This window comes from Erigeron canadensis, chromosome 7 (genome assembly GCF_010389155.1).
Source record: "Erigeron canadensis isolate Cc75 chromosome 7, C_canadensis_v1, whole genome shotgun sequence".
NCBI lineage: Eukaryota > Viridiplantae > Streptophyta > Magnoliopsida > Asterales > Asteraceae > Erigeron > Erigeron canadensis.
The window spans coordinates 22,637,933-22,657,856 of NC_057767.1; the positions used below are offsets into that span (position 1 = coordinate 22,637,933).

The 19,924-nt window shown below is 32.9% G+C and overlaps 2 protein-coding genes across 3 annotated transcripts; one reads left to right on the forward strand and one right to left on the reverse strand.

Moving 5' to 3' along the window:
* The first annotated feature begins 1,014 nt into the window (after positions 1 to 1,014).
* LOC122607868 (2,3-bisphosphoglycerate-dependent phosphoglycerate mutase 1-like) lies at positions 1,015 to 6,081 on the forward strand. The gene is made up of 8 exons (XM_043780938.1): positions 1,015 to 1,345; positions 2,608 to 2,879; positions 4,202 to 4,425; positions 4,750 to 4,868; positions 4,965 to 5,121; positions 5,215 to 5,316; positions 5,400 to 5,519; positions 5,677 to 6,081. The coding sequence occupies exons 2-8, from the start codon at positions 2,609 to 2,611 to the stop codon at positions 5,719 to 5,721; spliced, it is 1,038 nt and encodes a 345-aa protein (XP_043636873.1). The 5' UTR covers positions 1,015 to 1,345; position 2,608; the 3' UTR covers positions 5,722 to 6,081.
* Positions 6,082 to 9,151: 3,070 nt separating this feature from the next.
* On the reverse strand, positions 9,152 to 12,435 carry LOC122608181 (phosphatidylinositol transfer protein 3-like). 2 transcript variants are annotated; one of them, XM_043781272.1, is made up of 6 exons: positions 12,191 to 12,435; positions 11,059 to 11,140; positions 10,751 to 10,957; positions 10,184 to 10,282; positions 9,844 to 10,086; positions 9,152 to 9,731 (listed from the first exon to the last, which is right to left on the reverse strand). In XM_043781272.1, the coding sequence occupies exons 2-6, from the start codon at positions 11,122 to 11,124 to the stop codon at positions 9,336 to 9,338; spliced, it is 1,011 nt and encodes a 336-aa protein (XP_043637207.1). In that variant the 5' UTR covers positions 11,125 to 11,140; positions 12,191 to 12,435; the 3' UTR covers positions 9,152 to 9,335. The 2 variants fall into 2 exon arrangements, with proteins under 2 accessions (XP_043637207.1, XP_043637206.1); XM_043781271.1 differs by having other exon boundaries at positions 11,059 to 11,147.
* Between the last annotated feature and the right edge of the window lie 7,489 nt (positions 12,436 to 19,924).

The window sequence follows — 19,924 nt, forward strand, 5'->3', positions numbered from 1 at the left end:
ATCCTTCAAACCCCAATTTTCCACTATTTCCCAAACGGAAGATGTCCTCAACAACTGCCATTCTTCAAAGAATACAAATTCTTTTAAATTCGTTGCCTCGTACTTCTCGATAGCAAGACCAACTATAATATCGTCATACGAATCAGTTTGATAATTCGAACCACTCAGTTCTTTGTAAATTCGATCAAATTCTTGAACAGCATTTCGAATTTTGAACCATTTCCCTTGCAACGAATCGAGACTTCGATAGGACGTTCTATTTAAAATACTGTGATATTTTTCTAAAACTCCGGACCAAAAGAAATTTCGTTTATGATACAAGGCTACAAAAAAAAAAGTTAGAAAAACAATAAATTTTTATAAATATGTATATAAATGTAAATATACAAAATTATACCATAATTGGGGTCTTCAGATATAGCAACCCAAGCTTGACACAAAGCCATGCCTTCGTTCTTTCTCCAAGGGATTTGATTTTGGTTTTTTTTTGGCGCATCGGTTTATTTTGTGACGGTGAAGTATAGCTATGTTCAGGTTGTGTTTCATCGAAATCAGGGTCGTCTGATGATCCAACGTGCATAATAAAAGGCTTGTTTAGAGGATTCATTTTTTAAAGACAATGTAGTATGGTTTGTTGTAATAATATAAAAAATAATGTGAATGTGGTTTGGTTGTAAAATATAATATGGATAGTTTTTTTAATCAGACGATATATATTCGTATATATAAATAAACTTGACACACGAATTAAGGCATTTAAATGGTAAGTGACACACCAAAGGTACACCTATGCAAGCTAGAAGACAAAAATGAAACCGCCTGAGCCTCCATTACAAATCTGAAGGGGCACGGTAATTAAGAAGGTGGAATGCCCCCAGGACCGAGACCAGGCGTTCCGAAAACATTCCCGGACGTTCCATACGAAAAAAGAGAGTATGAACGGGATACTCCTAATAGTCTTAATAGGTCGTTTGAAAGAAATAAAAGTTACATACACCCTAGGCTGTACCTACCAAAGGCTGTACCTACCAAACCTAACCTTTTACAAAACCAACTGGACATACAAGAAGTTGGCATTGGCACAAGAAAAGAAAAAAGCTCCAGCATTCCTGTCTCCTTCTTCTTCCCCTATTTCCGTCAACATATTTACTCCAACTCCACAATTTTGACCAAACCAATACATACATACATACATACATACTTACATAATTACATATATACATATACATACACCATTAAAATCTCTCCAAACTCCTCATTTTAAATTCCATCAACTTTCTTTGCTTTTCGTGCATCGATTATATCTCCAGATCATTCTGTTTATTTCTTCTAATTATATCAACATGTAATGTCTCTTTTTCTTACCTACATTTACTTTTCTCTGCACTTTTATTATTATGTCAACTTTATCATAAGTTTTTTTTTTTTTTTTTTATAATTATGAAAATAATTTATATATCTCATTTATTAGTACTTGTAGTTTTGTGCCCTATAATCCAATTTATGTAACACCCAGTTGCTAGTATTGTAGAAATGTTGTATATTACTTATTTATACATATTGTGATGTGTATGACTGTGTGTTAGTTTAGAATCAGATCTGCATATGTTGACTTTTGTTACTTTATGTCAAACTAATATATGAATTACTAGATACAAAATAGATATAATTTATGCTGTAAATCACCACCAAGGTGGCCTAGTCACAAGATTTCTAAGATTCGAACCTCCATAGTTAAGTTCGTAAGCGGTTGTGGGGTACCTTAGTTAGACCAAGTATATTTCAGTCAAAGACTTTCTCTCCCCATTTACTTGATAGGCAAAACCGTCGTTTTTATAAAGTTTAATCATGTTAGGGAATTTCTTACAAGAAGATTGAACCGTTTGAAAGTTAAACTTCAGGAGTGTATGTTTGACATTTTGAGTCAAAGTTTAGCTCCTCTTATAAGGGAGGAATATATCGGGTGTTAAATAGTTGGTGGAATTATCATAGCTATAAGTTTTCTCAATCATAAGTTATATGATGTTAAGAGTTTAGAAGTACATACTTAACTTTCTAAGTCATTGTGCAGCTTGTCTATAGAAAGGCTTCAAATAGTTTGCTCTCCGATTGTTGCGCTGATAAAAGCAAAATAAAGCCTATTGAAGCATAATGTGTATAATGTGGGTTAGTTTTGAAATGAGAAGTATAGTTTCTTTCTTCTTGCTTGTTATAACTATGAGGTTGAATTGCTACTTATGATATGATTATTATTGACTGGAGATTTATGACAAAAGTTTAATCATTTCGGGTTTTGCTAGATGGATACATAGGCTACCAATCCCTTTGTCGCATTAAAGTTGCGAAATCTGACTTAGTAAATAGTTAAAGATACATGTCAAATATCTAAGAAAGATACTATTTAGCAAAAACAAGAATCTTATGCATTCAAATAAATAACATCAATGCATTTGTAATGACGATAGCATGCAAAAAGTAATTTTAAAATACTTGTCATAAAAGGAAATGATGCAATATAGTGGAATTTACTAGAATGAATCTGTTGCACAGGTTAATCTTTGATTTATACAGTTATACTAGAATCTAATAAATGGTTGTTGATTTCAGAATGTCTGCAAGTACGTTTCACCAAGCCATTGGCAGTCTCCACTCTATTGGGTATGTCAGTAATTCTACCTTTCACAACGAATGTGGCAATGTTTCTATGAGGTTGATCACAAGAGGTTTTAAGTTAGAGATCAGCCCATCAAAAAGAGAAGATTATTGCTCCAGAAACAGAAGTTGTGGGACAATTCAAGCATCGTTGTCCTCTTATCAGACTCCAGAGAGCAATCCAATTTCATCAAGTGGCACCAATAAGGACTCTTCAAAGAAATCAAGTATACTTCTTTTCTCATTAGATAAGAGTATAATACAAATTTATCTATGAAGCTTGCAACTCATTACACTTTCATGTTTATCAATCTTCAAACAACCCTGAAGAACATTCTTCTTTCCCAACGGTTGTTCAGAAGTGCATTTTGAAAGTGACTATGTGCTATTTAATCATCAGAATCAAACAATCAATTGACAATTATATTAAAACAGGCTCCAGAGAGTAGGGAGCGGATTACTTCTATTGTTTAGAGTTATAATAGCGAGAAACGTCTTGTGAAATGGCATAAAAAGCCTTTCATCTAAGGCTAATCAATTATGTATTTATGTTGCAGATGGTAAGAAATTGCTTATTTTATACTAAACATTGGACCTTGAATAATCAAATCGGAATAGTTATATTATCAGTTTTCAAATGCAAATCCGATCATCACATATTAGTAATTAGTAAGGTATAGTTGGTAAGTTAACATATATGTCAACAATTAGGGCCTTTTGGCAAGAGTGCAGACCATACATAATTATTCAAATCCACGTTATTTTGACCAGCAATAATGAAAAAAGGTTAGATCACAAAAATCAGTTGAACACACATCCAAACACCTCATGATTGTAAACAAATGTCTATTGGCATGTAATTTGTTTGAAGTCTTGTTATTTATGAATTACAAAGAGTACCAATCAATAATAACAGGAAAAGGAAAATCTTGCTGACCAAAATCAATGGTATCAGTATTTTGTAATGAGTATAAATGCGCAAGAAGAGGTAGGTTGAAATTAGGGAATGTTAATGAGACTAGACTTTATGGTGCCTGAGCATGAAAATAAGTTCCTAATATATAGCTACCTGAGCTCGAGTTTATAGGGGCTCTACACGACTTCTTATTGAGTGTCTTGACCCTTGAGCAATACATGCTGAAATCGAGCATGCTTGTATATTTGAAATGAGATTTATTACTGAATATACTGTCTATATATATTTTTGAGTTATTCGAGCCGGGCGTGAGCCTTTCTTGAATCTTCTCGAATGGAACTGAAGCACTCAACACATCATAATGAAGGCTTGTCTCACTATCGAGTTGAGTTCGATAATCAGCATTATAGTTTTAACAGAATAGGCTGCAAAAGATAGTATTTGGTTTGCTTCTGGCGCTTGAGGTTGTAATAATCAGATTATCGGTTGAGCTCTTGGCATAACTAATGATTTTGGAATGCAAAGGATAGTAGTTAAGTTTTTTCAAAATGAACGTGTAAATGATTCCGATATGCCATATAGATTTTTTCTTGTTTTCTGTGTAAAAAATCTCAAAGGTGGTTCATATTTCAGGTGAAGCCGCTTTAATATTGATTAGGCATGGAGAGTCTCTTTGGAACGAGAAGAACTTGTTCACGGGGTGTGTTGACGTGCCTTTAACAAAAAGGGGTGTGGAGGAAGCCATTGAAGCTGGAAAGAGAATAAGCAACATACCCATTAACATAATATATACATCATCATTGATTCGTGCACAGATGACTGCTATGCTTGCTATGACTCAACATCGCCGGAAAAAGGTAGTTAAATATCTCTTTGGTCACTACTAGTCTGGTGGCAAAGTGGCTTGGTTGGTTAATACGTCAAAACAAGTAATCCTTTCTTGGTAATAGATATACCCTGGTTTGTACCTGTAAAGGTGGGCGGGTCTTGTTGGGTAAACACTTTTTGTCCAAGTTTTTTATAATTAATTTGTGTCAGTTTGATTCTAAAAGTTATCATTTTGATGATGAGTAATTTCTTGAATAAGATGATTTACAAAGTTTATAATGCATTAAAGATACATTTTAGGCTACTTATTCTATGCATAGGTTTGAATGATAAGGGTTCTTATTTGTTTGTAGGTACCTATTGTCGTGCACAATGAAAATGAACAGGCGCATGCTTGGAGTCAAATTTTCAGTGAAGAAACAAAAGAGCAGTGTATACCCGTTGTTACAGCTTGGCAACTAAATGAAAGAATGTAAATTTTATACATCGAAGTTGGTTATTCTAGTCATTGATGTTCCTGTTTCAGCTTTTTACTCTTCTTGCAATTAAAATCCGTTTATTTCGTTAGGTATGGGGAACTACAAGGCCTAAACAAGCAGGAAACTGCGGATAAATATGGAAAAGAACAAGTTCATGTGTGGCGACGTAGTTATGATATACCTCCACCAAATGGCGAGAGTTTGGAAATGTGTGCAGAAAGAGCAGTTGCATACTTCAAAGAAGAGGTAAGATAGTCATATTATTTCATATTTCTTCTATCTTTTACCAGGCTGTCCTTATAGCTATTGAACATTCCAATCTAACAAGATAAGTTTCAGATTGAGCCTCAACTCCGAGCTGGGAAAAATGTAATGATTGCTGCACACGGGAATTCCTTGAGATCCATCATCATGTATCTTGATAAACTCACTTCTCAAGAGGTGAGAGAACATATATTCATAATATCATCGGTGTTATTGTTTTCTGTTAGTTCCCTTTGAAAATCTTATGCTTCATATATTAGGTTATAAGTTTGGAACTATCAACGGGAATACCTATGCTTTACATTGCTAAAGAGGAAAAATACATCAGAAGGGGAAGTCCAGCAGCCCCTACTGAGGCAGGCGTTTATGCTTACACAAAGGTCAGCATTAGTTCTTTTATTGTGGCATTGTTGGAGCCTCAAAAAGACATTTGACTGATAGTCAAAATCTTGGCATGATATAGGAAAAACTTTTTTACTTGTATTTCCCTAATGTGTCAGCATCTAATTTTATGTATGTTTTCGGTACTTGTTACAGAATTTGGCCAAATACAGGCAGAAGTTAGATGAGATGCTTCATTGATGCAAACAGTTTCTCATGCTTATGAATATCGAGACGTTTATTGCAGTTTTATTGGAGCGTGTTTACAATCCATTTTCTTCATGGATCAGTAGCTATACATGTTGCTTTCGAGTATCTATAGGTAGCAAAGAGAATCTTATTAGATGCAAATATTGTGAAACATATATGAACGTTTTCTAAGCAGTAGAAAAGCAAACTGTGTACTGCTTTTGATATAGAAGATGTCAGTTTCTGTGTGATATTAGGTACCCGTATATGATATTCTGGGTCAGGAATTTTATTTTATTTTTTCGCAACCACTGTTTTGTAATATTTATGGAAGTTATGTATAATCAAAATATGCAAAAGACTCTGTGCTTATATATCCGACCCATCTTTTTTCAACTTATCTCGTTTATTCTTTTTGGAAATTTTCGAAAGTATAATGGCTGTTGCTGTTCAAGAAAAGGGCAGTACAAAGCAAATTTTAGGAATGATTGTGTTACTTTCACCAAAGTATAATGGTGAGGCAGCAGATTGATATTGGTGGTAGGAATTGTGTATTGTGCCTAACGTAAGCTATTCTTTGCTTGTTTACAAGTTAGGTTTTTGTGTTCTATTAGCAAATGTTAGGATAAAAGCTTCACCCTCAGAACAACGTTAATTTGTTTGCTTCCAAGTTGGGTCTTTGTGATCTACGTATCACAGGTTCAAGGACTAAGATTGGAATACTTGTAAAGATGATAAGTTAAAGAAGTTATTGTTGGAACCATGTTAAGGTGATCATATTATTTATTCTTCCTTGATATGATAATTGATAATAACTGAAATCTCTGTCTTAGTAAATGTATGATGGACTTATTTACTTTTAAACACATACTATATATGGTTTCTCATTAGGTGATTGGAACTATGAGTACTATTGTTGCACACACTAAGCACCAAAAGGTTAAGGTATAAACACTCTCATTATAAATAGATAGTCATTAACTCTAATTAAAGGTTAATCAAACAATCTTCTCACTAATACCCTCTTTAAATTCGGGTGGCTTTCTCCCCTGGTTTTGGCATAACTCCAGTTGAAATCTTCATCCCATAATTTACAAATATCTTGTTTTAGAAACCTTAAATCAATAACAATCATATTTAATGCTCTTATAGGTTTTATAAGATAATTGAATATTTAATTTTATTTGAATCGAATCATGTTAGATTCTAACAGTTATTATCACTGCTAAGTTAAAAAACAATAACCTAAATAAAATGACTTGTTCACCATACTCATACTAGAAAGATCATTAAACTATTAGTGGCAAACATCGGAAGTCATATATGTGGATGGACTAGCCCCCAACGGAAGTCTAGATAATTTTTAGATGGGAAATAATAAATCCTCTTAATACTCTAAGGGGGTGTTTGGTAGAAGTGAATAAAAGAGAATGAAAATGTAATAGAGAATGAATATAGTGGGAAAGAAAATGAATATTTGGAAAGAGAATCGATTCCGTCGTTTGGTATAAGCAGAGAATGAATATATAAAAAATACTAAATTTTAAATAATAATCAAATTTAATACATATAACATCACTAAAACAAAACAAAAATTAAAAAATTTTCATTCTCATCAATTCTCTACATTTCATTGAGAATTGAGGGAATGAAATCGATTCCCTATTCTCGATTCTCTTTCCCATTCTCCATTACAACCAAACATGGGAAGTGTTTCTCATTCCATTCCATCCTTTCCATTCCATTGTACCAAACATGGTGAAAATGGAATGAGAAAGACTTCTCATGTTTGGTGACAATAAAGAATGGGAAAGAGAATCGAGAAGTGGGAATCGATTTCATTCCCTCAATTCTCTATAAAATGTAGAGAATGGATGGGAATGGAAATTTTTTTTTTTTTTTTTTTTTTGGTTTTAGTGATGTTATAAGTATTAAATTTAATTATTATTTAAAATTTTTTATTTTTTATATATTCATTCTCTGTTTGTACCAAACGACGGAATCTATTCCCTTTCCAAATACTCATTCTCTTTCCCACTATATTCATTCTCTATTACATTTCCATTTTCTTTTATTCAATTCTATCAAACACCCCCTAACTACTTAACAAGTGTCATCCACTAATCTCTTTCTTAATCTCATTCTTTGCTTTTGACAAATGTCACAGTATTATTGTTAGAAGGTTTTTAGGCCATTTAGTTAGGATTATCAATCATTTCCCATCTTAAAAATAAGTCCACATTAATGAAGTATATACTAAAAATCAACCTGTATTTTATAAGTCTTTATACACAAAGTACAATATACAAATATATATATGCATAAGTTACAATGTATTTGAGATTACTCCTTTACTCCTGCTTCATCTTCTACTTCTTTTCACCTTTACTCATGCTGAATAGGGATTTTCACCTTTTTCACCTTTACTTCTACTGAATAGGGATTTGAACCTGGGACCTAAAGGTCACAGGGAAACCCCAAACCACTGTCCCAACTCATGATTGATTAACCATGTCATATGCCACATGTGTTTATAAAGTTTTATTTATATGTTGTTTGTAAATTTAGCATTTTCCAAAAAATATACCAGTGATTTTGCTTTCTTTTTTCTTTCTTTCTTGGTATGTAATTTAGCAATATGTTACAACGTATATGCAATAAACATTATGACCCATTTCATATCATTGTAAATTTTGAACACGATTGATATAAAGTGTCATTGACATTAGTTTTGGGTTGAGACAGTTTTCAATTAATGAAGTCTGCTTATAAAAGATAATGTAGCCACATGAAAAGAGAGGCTTATTCCATGCTAGGAACTTGCCGTGCTCTGATTTAGTGTCCAATACGACGATCAGGTCTTTGTGTGGATGAAGGCTAGGTAGAAACTATGAACTCAGACAAGCTTCAAGTCATTCTATAATAAACATAACCTTACCAAGTTGACTTTATACATTCTATATTCCATCTAGTACACGTGGCAATACGACATATACTCATAGGTGGCTCAACAGTACTATGGAACAAGACGATCACTTTAAGCCTCCAAAAATATAGGGCCTCAATATTTTAAACTATACTTATTGTTTGGACTTTAGACTAACTATCATTATATAATTTGCATTGCAGTAATACCCTTATTGGATTTTACATCAACATCGGTATCTTTTTATTACTGGTAATTCGATAACATAAGTCGAGCTAGCTACCTTCTTTTTGTTTCCTTTTATTTTATATGCTAATGAACTAGACCCCTAAAACTAACACCGCTTAAGGCCTCTAAAAACCTTAAGCCGCCACTGCATATACTCCAAGCTTACTCGCCTATTTGCCAAATGCAAACTATTAGCTTTATACGATGCAGTTTTGCATTACCGGCAGTGGGCATTTGACGTAATGTATAGGAGCTGGAATCTTACGACCACCCTTTCCTTTCCTCCCATTTTGAGAGAGAAAATTCGACAACATTATATTTAAATAGAAAAACAAAATTATGATCCACGAAAAACATAAACTGAGACATTAGTATAAAAATATGAAATAAATAGACTTCATCGACATTGGGTTAGCTAAAAACAAAACCTTTGATGTGAAAAACAGAAAATGCGCTACAAATGGCCATAATATTAAGGGTCGATTCGAGCACCTCTTCCAGCACCATCAGATGCTGCGATCTTTTGAGCCTCAGCTAATACTTCTTCTTCATTAATGTCAGGTGATTTTGTTTTCTCATCAGAATCCGAGTCTGCATTCGTGTGGTTAGATCCTGAGACTGTGGAGGCCTGGCAGGATGCTGCACTGGAGCTGCTTTCTTGTTGGAAAGCAAGTCTCTTTGCATCATCTGCTTTCATTCTCTCTGCATATATTTTAATGTCAAACTTTGCTGTATTTTTCCCACCAAATGCAGACTCGAGTTTGTCTATGTAAAACAAACTTTCCATGAAGCTTTTTGTGTTTGGATCATCTGAATATACAAATTTCACTTTATTTGCAGTTTTGGGTTCCAAAAAAGGCTTCACAACCTACAATAACACAATCTTGAAGTCAAACTGACTAAACGTAAATTCGTTGATTTAGCAAATATCAACATTTTTTGACAATAAGTTTCCAAACCCACATAAAAAAAGTATGTACCTTCCAAAATGGTTCAAAAAATTTTGGTGGATTATAGAGAATAGCCAGGCCAAGCCTCTCGGGATAATGATCTTGCAATATATGAGCTGTTTCCTTTGTTGACTTGATGGATATATTAGACATACCAAAGCCATGAAAATCGATCAACCAAACCATTTGTTCTTGTTCTGGTGGCAGATTAAATATAGCATTTTCCATGCAATATACCAAATACTTTATTTGAGCTCGTGTTGACTTTGAGTTCTGCAGGTGGATATGGAAATAAGAGTGTAACAGAAACAAGTTAGGATATGATATGTCTGACTTCAAAAGTCAAAAAGCAGGAAATGTGAAATGAAACCTGGCATCTTGGTCTCATAACAAGTATTGTTCTCCCTTGCTTGTCCATAAAACTTGATCTGTAGATTTTTCCTGTTTCTGCCTCGGCCGCAACATGTTCCTACATTATATAATTACTAAATTTAAAATAGAATCTATCGGGTAACCACAAATTCAAGCCTTGGATTGACTCACACATGCAATGTTTATCAGTCCCTAATAAAATGGATGCAAAGGGAGATATATGTATCCAGAAACATATTTTTCCAAGTAAACTAAGCCCAAATTAAAAGTTCTTAGTCTAGTGTATCTGGTAAATTCTATTTTTGTTACGATAATGCATACCCTGGTCATTAGTACCAGACTAGTTTCAAGGGTCATGTCTGCTTTACATGTCCCATTGATGCTAAAATAAAATGAAAATTTAGCTTCTACAAACCACTAAACTAGAATCAACATATAATTTTAGTAGATCTTTTAACAGTTCAGAATGGAAAGAGCTTAGAAATGAAACAAAGAAGAAATTATTAGAAGAAGTTGAGCAGAAAGCGAACTATAATAGTAAAGATTCATCGAAAGAGGAGTTTACCCAACGAATCTCTGATGGTTTGTAATTCATTCTCCATATTAAGGATGTTTCAAGCATTTTTTCTGCCTTTTTAACGTTCCAACTCCGTGCCTTTAAAAATCTCAAAATTGATTGATCGGAACAAAGACTAGAATAGTCATGACCAAGTTGCTGCTTAATCTTGTTAATCTCATCGTTATTCTCAATCGCCATGCGCAACTCATTAATCTAACATAATGCATGATCTTGTAAGAATTATGGTTATTATATCTAAATGTTCCTTAGCCAAGTATTTAGCATACTGAAAACTTGAGGAATTCAATACATACCAACTTTTGTTGATCTTGTTGGCTAATACAGAGACTCGAGTTTGTTTTCCTTAGTTGTGGATTCATAACTCTTTATGAGGTCCTGCAAACTTTAAAATATCTAATATTTAGTAAACTCAAATACCCATAATTATTTTCAACTATAAGATTGATGTGAATTCCTTAAGTTGCTAGAAACTATATACAATATCACAAACAATGTTGAAGGCAAACATGCTGCAGTCCTGCTTTTTCCCTTCTTTTTTTTTGACAAAGTCCATACCGAAAACTTGAAAGCAATGGTTTTGTCCTTATGAGTAAAACCAAATATTTCTCATCAAAAGGCGACTACGAATTAAGAAACTAAACACACAAACAAGTGAACAACACGGCAACTCAATTCATGGGAGAGTCGGTATGATATGTACAATCATGGACTAAACATATGTTACTTGCATTCAGATAACCAATTGCTTCAATATAATTCAAAAACATTTGTGCATTCAGGTTCCAGTTAAAATACTATAAATATAAGTGCAGAGTCTGCACAACTAAAGAACAATCAAGCATAAGTACAGTCAAGAAAACTTGTCGTCAATCGAATATTGAACTTCTTTCAGATCACTACAATTTATATCAGTACCTAAACCCACAAAACAGTATCAAAGTTTAAAAGTTGAATTTATTTTTTTCTTCAAGAATAAAATCACTAACATCAACAACAACGGCAAAAACAGGGTATTGAGGAGGTGAAACGTAGACTGCCCTGCCTCTACTCTAATGTAGAGTGGTCTAATAATATAATAACATATTAACATAAAACTGGATAAACAATCAATTGAAGTTAAATAGATAACAAAAGATGCATGATGATGATGATCACTTGATCAGTCATATTTATCAGTCACATGTCACTCTTTGAGGAAACAAAAAAAAAACAAAAAACAAAAAACAAAAAAAAAAAAAGCATGTTTTGAGAACAAAAATCTTGCATGTTATCATAATTATCAGTGTGATCAGTGATAGTACATAATTATAACAATAAGAAAACATTTCTTTTTATCATTGGCTGAGATTAACAAAATATTCAATACATAATTGTGTGATCACTGATATTCAATATATATTATACAAGTAATATTCATGTGGGTACCTTTTGTGTTGTGATGAGAGAAAGAAAAACAGAGTACACAAAGATCTGAAAGAATATGTAACCTTCAAAAATTTAGGAGGTCTGATTTAGTTAAGAGAGTGTTTGATTAATTAAAGAATAAAAAAAAATTATATCTAAAAAATAAAAGAATGAAAAAGTGTGTGTAAATATTGGTTAGAAGAAGAGATGTAGGGGTGGCATTTGGAAGAAGAAAACAGGGAGTAGATGAAGATGATGATATCAAAGAAGAGCTGCTGGTGATTAATTCTATTGTAAATTTGTAATATATTTTTATATGGATTTTTGGACAATGTCAATTTGGATGTGCCACCACTAACACTCACTATCGTCTTAATATTCATATTCTTCCCATGCAATCCCACTTTCTTTTAATAATAATAATAATAATAAAAATAATAATAATAATTTTTGTAAAGTTAGTTTCGATTCAGAAGTGCTGGAAACAATTTTAACCAGCGACTTGCTGGACCTCCAACCCTCTGTTCATGAAAAATACTTTGATATGAGAAACTCAAAACTCGAACATAATATCTTGGGAAAAATTCACATCCGGGACCCACATAGTGGATTTAGAAAATACCCCTAGCCCCTCAAGTATTTTATGGAATGCATGAATTGAAAAAAAAAAAGATAACTCAAAGAAGTGGTAATGGGAGCATTTGTATTATCTATAGTTCTATACTTCAATATAAAAAAAATAGCTCATTCTTTTTATACTTCTATAGAAAGGAAATAGCTCATTTTATTTATGGTAATGTTGAAAGTTACTCTATGCAATATTACTAAAATACCCTTTACTCTTTCTCTAAATCATCTTCTTCTTTTTTTCACTAATTTAATATTTCCACCAATATATGTAAAATGCCCTTAATGAAATAAATTACACCACTAATCCCTCAACTACTAAAATAATTACACTAACCATTATATTAAGGGATTGGTTTCCTGAAATGTAACTATCTTTGACCGAATGCCTATAGTAGGAAAAAACTAAAGTTATGTGTATTGTATGTAAGCAACTTGAAAAAATGTTTATTGTATATAAGAAAATATACGTGGCAACCATATACAGGTGCCGCTTGTCAGATTGTAATTGGTTGAAACGAAATTCTTACATACAATAAACATTATTTCAAAGTTGTTTACATACAATACACACAACTTTAGTTATTTCCTACTATAGACATTCGTTCAAAGTTTCTTACTTTCGAGGGAGCTAATCCCATATATTAATTACATTTATATCAATAGCCTACATTACTAATCGTCATCACTATCAGTTGCCACCGCCACCAGTCATCACCACATTGCCGTCACCGCCGCTGCATTTGCACGGATACTATGTTAGTATGTGCAAATAAAAATAGCGCTGATCTTTACCCGGAGTTGGTTAATAATAATAATAATTATAATAATATCTTGTATTATAACATAACGGAATATAACTTTACTATAAGTTATTATAAAATTTATATATTTGCCCTCCTTACTTTGATTACTAAGCTTTTCCTTTTATTTCGTACATTATATTATTAAGAGGATTTCCATATACCATAATTATGGACATGATTATGTATATAAATATGGACATGATTATGTATATATCTTATGTATTAGTATCCGTATGATGTATGGTAACTATATAGTTTATATCATAAAAGAAATTTGAATATACCTCATACATGATTTGTGAGTTTGAAATAAATTGTAGTTAAAGTAAATCAATGAGCGAAGCTAAATTATAATAAACAATATTTATAAATATAATATATGTTTAGTTAGAATTTTAGATTTACCTTAAATTTTATAACCACATCAAAATCGGAACTTGTAAGCATAGTGGATGATAACAAATAGTCTGGTGATTTTGGATCGTAAACTCAAATTTTTGAAGTTTTCATGTTAATAACTTATTATAATTAATATAAATAATAGGAGTTGAATAATTGAGAAAGAAAAAGAGACAATTTATTAATGGTAAAACGATCAATCAAATAAGGTTATAATATATTTGTAATAATAAGCCAAGAGTTGGAGTTTAAATCTAAGTCTAATAAAAAAAATTGAATTTATATATAACTAAAAAATATAATTTAACAAAATAAATAAATTAAAAAGACATGCGTCGATCAAGGATTACGCCACATGTCATTTCAAGAACATGTCAATCCTATTTTAGTTTATTGGTAGATATCTCTATTTATCTATATCCGTATTTATATTATAAAACAAAAATAATTTTTAACTCTTAACTTTCAACATTTAACAATAATCAAAATCACATTACATTAATAACCTAAACCGTTCCCGTTACCACCACCAATTACCGCCGCCACCACCCGTCACTGTCACCACCGTCGTCGCCATTACATCGCCACCATCGTCACCACCTCCACAACTGCCGATACCGATGCGCACCACCAACACCCATCACCGCCATCACACCGTCGTATCGCGTGGTTACCATTATGGTTAATTTAAAGGGTAATATTTTAATGCACAAATACTCTTAATATATGTAATTGTTATTAAGGAAAAGTGAATATAAGGTTGTCCGACACCTAAGCTTTGGTGTAAAACCCCTCGCATAATAATTTTTTAATATATCTTGTTTAATGAATAAATGTATGGCCTCCATGAACTTTATGAATTAAAAAAATTAATTTTGGAGGGTTTCACAAATAAATTTAGATACCTAACAACTTTATATAACCATCCCTTATTATTCTAAGTTTGGTGTATATGAAAATCACATTTTATATACTTACTGAATGAGATACCAATGCAAGATATTGTTATTTGTTGACCGGCTCTAGCCGGCCATCGTATTATAAACAATCTGATTCACAACATCTCGTCATTCAAACCAATTGAAGGTTATGCATATGCTTTTCCTTAATGAAAAATATAAAATGTTTTTTTCCCCATCAATTATCTCAGAGATATCATTTTCTATCTCTGATTGCCCTACCTCTAAGGCCGCTCGTAGTAATCCTCGTCCAAGCTCATCCAACATCTTTTCGTCGTCGACGTTAATGCCACAGCCCCTTCCTCCTCGTCGATTTTCACTCATTTCCTAAATAAGAACAAGATACGAGTGTGGTGGCCCCATTGTTTTTGTATCCGTTTGTTGACTAAAATAAAATAGAATAAAAAAAGTTTAGATAGAGATGAGGAAGAAGTGAGGAATGAGTGGGATTTCATTAACTTATTAATATAAAATGGGTCGGGTGACCAACCTGGTTTGAAAGATATTTTAAATTTTACAAAACATGTCGCGCAGCGGAAGCGTGTTAATGAACTATTAGCAACTATTAAAAACATGTGGTATCATTTAAGGAAACATTTAATAGTTCTCATATCCTGGCTTAAGATCACCATGCAATGCAATATAAGTAACTTTAATAAATAAGAAAACTAACTACGTTGCGGTAGACAAGATCCTCCATGATGTACAAGAATCCAGAAAGAAGATTCCAAGTGTAGAAAGCCTCCATAAGTATGTACACGAACAATGCCTCAACCAAGGATCTATTAGACACCTTTAACCTTACGACCGCAACTGAACGAAACCCTTGCAAGCTCCCTAAAGTCGAATTCGACTCTCCTTCAAAGAAGAAAGTTGAAATTTGAAAACCCTTTTTAGGGTTCATGAGTTCGACTTCAACCATACACAAAAGGCAAGAAATCTTTTGTTGAAACTAATTTAGGGTTTAACTAAAACCCTAAATAATTAAATCTAAAACAATTTGGGATTTTGGTTTCCTTTGGAAGTGTAGTTCGACCCACACAAAGAGAAAAAAAGGGATTTTCACCTTTGTGTGTGACTTAAGGTTTTCAAGAATGTACATGAATTAATGAAGGTTCTATGGGTTTATATAGGTATAGTTTCCTGATTAGATTAGGAAATTAAAACCCTTTAATTCCCCTATGGGAATTTCGATCCCCACCTCCAATCCTTAAGTGGATTTTCGGCCATGAGGCCTTAGAAGGGATGGACATGACTTTCCATATATTAATTAATCCATCATTAATTTATTTAAACCATTAACTAATTAATTATCTAACCCGTTAACTCTCTTAATTAATTAAACTCAGTTAATTAATAAGTTTATTTATCAATCATTTAAATTAAACTTTAATTGACTTCTATAAATAATATTTGTCGGTTATTCCATTTATCCTTAATTAACTCACGTTAATTTATAAATGAATAATTTAATTAAAAACAAGTTTAATTAAATGCGTAAATGATCAAATATCATTCCGTAGCTTTATGGTTAAACATTATAGATATTCTATTATGTATGACCTTACGGGCTCAAAGATCCGAAGACATATGGTTAGTCGAGTCTATGAAAGTTCACACAATTTCAACATTAATGCTGGGGGTAGTTCTTGGATTGAGAAAAACTGACGTGACAGTGAGGAAGAGGAGAGAAAGAAATTTAAAAACAAGCCTTAATAAAAAAAAAAAAACCTAACAAGTGTCAGATATGTTCCGTTAAATCTGTCATTTTCATTTTACACATGAAAGCATTATCTACTTACTTAAATAGTGAACTTTGAAGTTTGAAAAAGAGAAATTGTCACAAATCGTCCCTGTGGTTCGCTAAATTAGCATTTTCGTCCCTGTGCTTTTTTTTTCATTAGGTATCCCTATACTTTTTATTTTCATTGCCAAACGTCCATGGCACTAACAATCATAAAAAAAGGCCCGTTAAACCCCTCGCGTGCAATACACGTGAGGGTATAATTGTCCAGCCACTTTAATATACAACCACAGGGACGATTCGGTACAGTATATATATAAACCCTAAAATATATTCAACCCCAAAATATTATTCACAACTTTCCCAACCCATTTCCCAACCCTAAAAAAGAACCCCCAAATCGTATAATTCAATTAACATGGATGATGAAAGCCTCATTCTTGATGCAAATGGATTACAACTCTTCAGACCTAAGAAGTTAACTAATAAGGAATCTAAGTTAATGAATCAACATTATGGTACTGTTTATCTCAAATTTCAATATGGTGAATTAAAAAATAAGTTCCATTGATTTATTTTCTTACCTTTTTCATTTCTTATTTTGTTTTTATAGTGACATATCCCAGTTTAATTTCTATTCGGATTCACCATGGTGGGGTATTCACAAAGTGTCCTGGTAGAGAGTATGTCCTTGGTGAAGAGGTAATCCTGGATTATGTTGACCGTGATCATTTTCCAGTTCATGAATTTAACTTTATGGTTAAGAAATTAGGCTATGATGAAAAGATGACCATGTTTTATCATTTGTTAAAACTTGGTACAATTGATTTAGATAAAGGTCTGCTACCTTTTGGAAGTGATATCGATGTGATAAATTTGATTACTTATGTTAAAAAATCACACAGAATGTTTGATATTTACATTGAGCATAATGTGTCAACTATGGAAACAAATTGGGCCCTAGCTATAGAATCTAATGTCATTATTGAAGAAATATCAGATGATGATGTATTTTTACATAAACCTATGAGTTGTAGTAGATTTTTATTGGAAGGTGTTGAGAATGATGGATTTAAGTTTGATGTAGGAGGTCCTTGTAAAAATATTGAAACTGATCATGTTGATGTAGGAGGTCCTAGTCAGAATTTTGAAACTGATCATGTTGATGTAGAAACTGATCATGTGAATGTAGAAATACCAATTGATACTGCTGATGAGTTTTTCCCAAATAATCTAGATACAAGTGATAAAGTTAATGGGGTTGAGGTGGACATGAGTGACTTCAAAGATCATTGTGAAAAGGATGACTTTTGGCTTATGAAAGGTGTGGATGTAGGAGCAGGCAATTTGGGAATTAATGAGGAGGTGGTGGGTATAAACTTTGATGAGTATGACAGTGGGGAAGGATCAGATGGAGATGGGAGAAACAAGAAGCTGAGAAAATTAAACAAACAAATTAAGTGTCCCCTTCAACCAAGGAAAGCTTTCATAGACAAAAAACAGATTAAAGCATTGGTGAAAAAGCATGCAGTGCAGAGTAGAAGAGATCTTAAGTTTGTAAGGAATGACAACATAAGGATTAGGGTATGTTGTTTTGGCAAGGTGCCATGTTATAAAAATGATGAAAAGGAAACAAAAGATAAAGAATCTTGCACACTTGTACAGACAGAAAATGAGGAAAAGGGTTAGCAAAAGTGGGAAGAAAAGGGTAAGAAAGTAATTAATACTACCCCCACTTGCCCATGGGCCCTACATGTCTCCAAAACCAATCAAGATAAGCATTGGTATGTGAAGACATTAAATGAAGAACACACATGCTTAGAAACCAGACATCTTAAGTGGGCAAGTAGTACCTTTCTTTCTCAATATATAGGTGATACTTGTGCTAATAATAAGCATATCAGTGGGAAAGCATTACAAGACCAACTCCAGAAACAGTTTGAGCTGGGAATAGATAGGCAGGTTGTTTATAGGGCCAAAACCAAGGAAATGAACCAATTAAGGGGAAACTATGTTGATCAGTATGCAAATTTGAGGAATTATGCACTTGAAGTGCAATTTAGGAATCCTAGAACAACTATGAAGATAGAGGTTAAACATGAGCCCAATCTAGAAACAAAAGACACAAGGGTGTTTAAGAAAATTTACATTTGTTTAGGGCCAGTAAAGAAGGGATTTAAGGCATCTGGTAGATAGTTGTTGGGGTTAGATGGAACTTTTATGAGAGGTCCTTATCCGGGGCAAGTATTAACTGTTGTAGGTGTAGATGCTAACAATGGTATCTACCCTGTAGCATATGCCATAGTTGAAGCTGAAACCAAGAGCTCATGGACATGGTTTTTAACTTGCCTAGGTGATGATATGGATTTGACAAAAACCATCAACTACACTTTCATCAGTGACAGACAACAAGTGCATACTTTGAACTTTGTTAAATTATTTACGGTTTTAATTAACCTTTACTGTTTTTTAATTTACAGTTTTAATTATTTAAAGCTCACTTTCATGATTTGACAAAATGCTTATTAACCTTTACTGTTTTTAATAGGGTATTATTCCAGCTCTTGCAAGTGTCTTTCCAAATGCAGAACATAGATATTTCTTAAGACACATCCATGAAAACTTGAAAGCTCACTTAAAGTGTGGAGAGATTTACAAGGACATTATATGGAAATGTGCTACCTTAACAACTGTTCCATAGTTTGAAAATGCAATGGGTGAACTAAAAGGTTTAAGCATCAGGGTTTATGACTTGTTGAGGGCAATTCCACCAAAGCATTGGGTCCGGGCTCATTTTTCAGGTATACTCTCACTATTGCTTTCGTATAAATAACTTTGCTTTAGAAAATTAATTTTAGAAAAGTTTTACCTAATTAAACAGGAAGAGCTCACTGTGATATTCTATTGAATAATATATGTGAATCCTTCAATAGTAAGTTAGTTGATGGAAGGGAAAGGCCAATAATAACTTGTTTGGAATTTATTAGAGAGTATATGATGAGAAGGCTTGTGACAGTTCAGGAAGTAATTGACAAATGTAAGGGCCCTTTAACCCCCACTGCAAGTCAAATATTTGAGGCAACTAAAAAAGTAGCAGGTAGATACAATGTCATATTCAATGGTCATACTAAATACCAAGTTAGTGATCCATGGCAGGACCAAGCAGTTGTAGATATGGTGAAAAACACTTGTAGTTGTAGGAAATGGGAGCTAACTGGAT

Coding starts and splice junctions, on each gene's coding strand:
- LOC122608181 (XM_043781272.1), bottom strand. CDS start 11,124: ATGAATCCACAACTAAGGAAAACAAACTCGAGTCTCTGTATTAGCCAA. Junction 10,087..10,183: donor TTATGAGACCAAGATGCCAG/GTTTCATTTCAC, acceptor ATCCACCTGCAG/AACTCAAAGTCAACACGAGC. Junction 9,732..9,843: donor TTTTTGAACCATTTTGGAAG/GTACATACTTTT, acceptor GTGTTATTGTAG/GTTGTGAAGCCTTTTTTGGA.
- LOC122607868 (XM_043780938.1), top strand. CDS start 2,609: ATGTCTGCAAGTACGTTTCACCAAGCCATTGGCAGTCTCCACTCTATT. Junction 4,869..4,964: donor TGGCAACTAAATGAAAGAAT/GTAAATTTTATA, acceptor TTATTTCGTTAG/GTATGGGGAACTACAAGGCC. Junction 5,317..5,399: donor ATAAACTCACTTCTCAAGAG/GTGAGAGAACAT, acceptor TTCATATATTAG/GTTATAAGTTTGGAACTATC.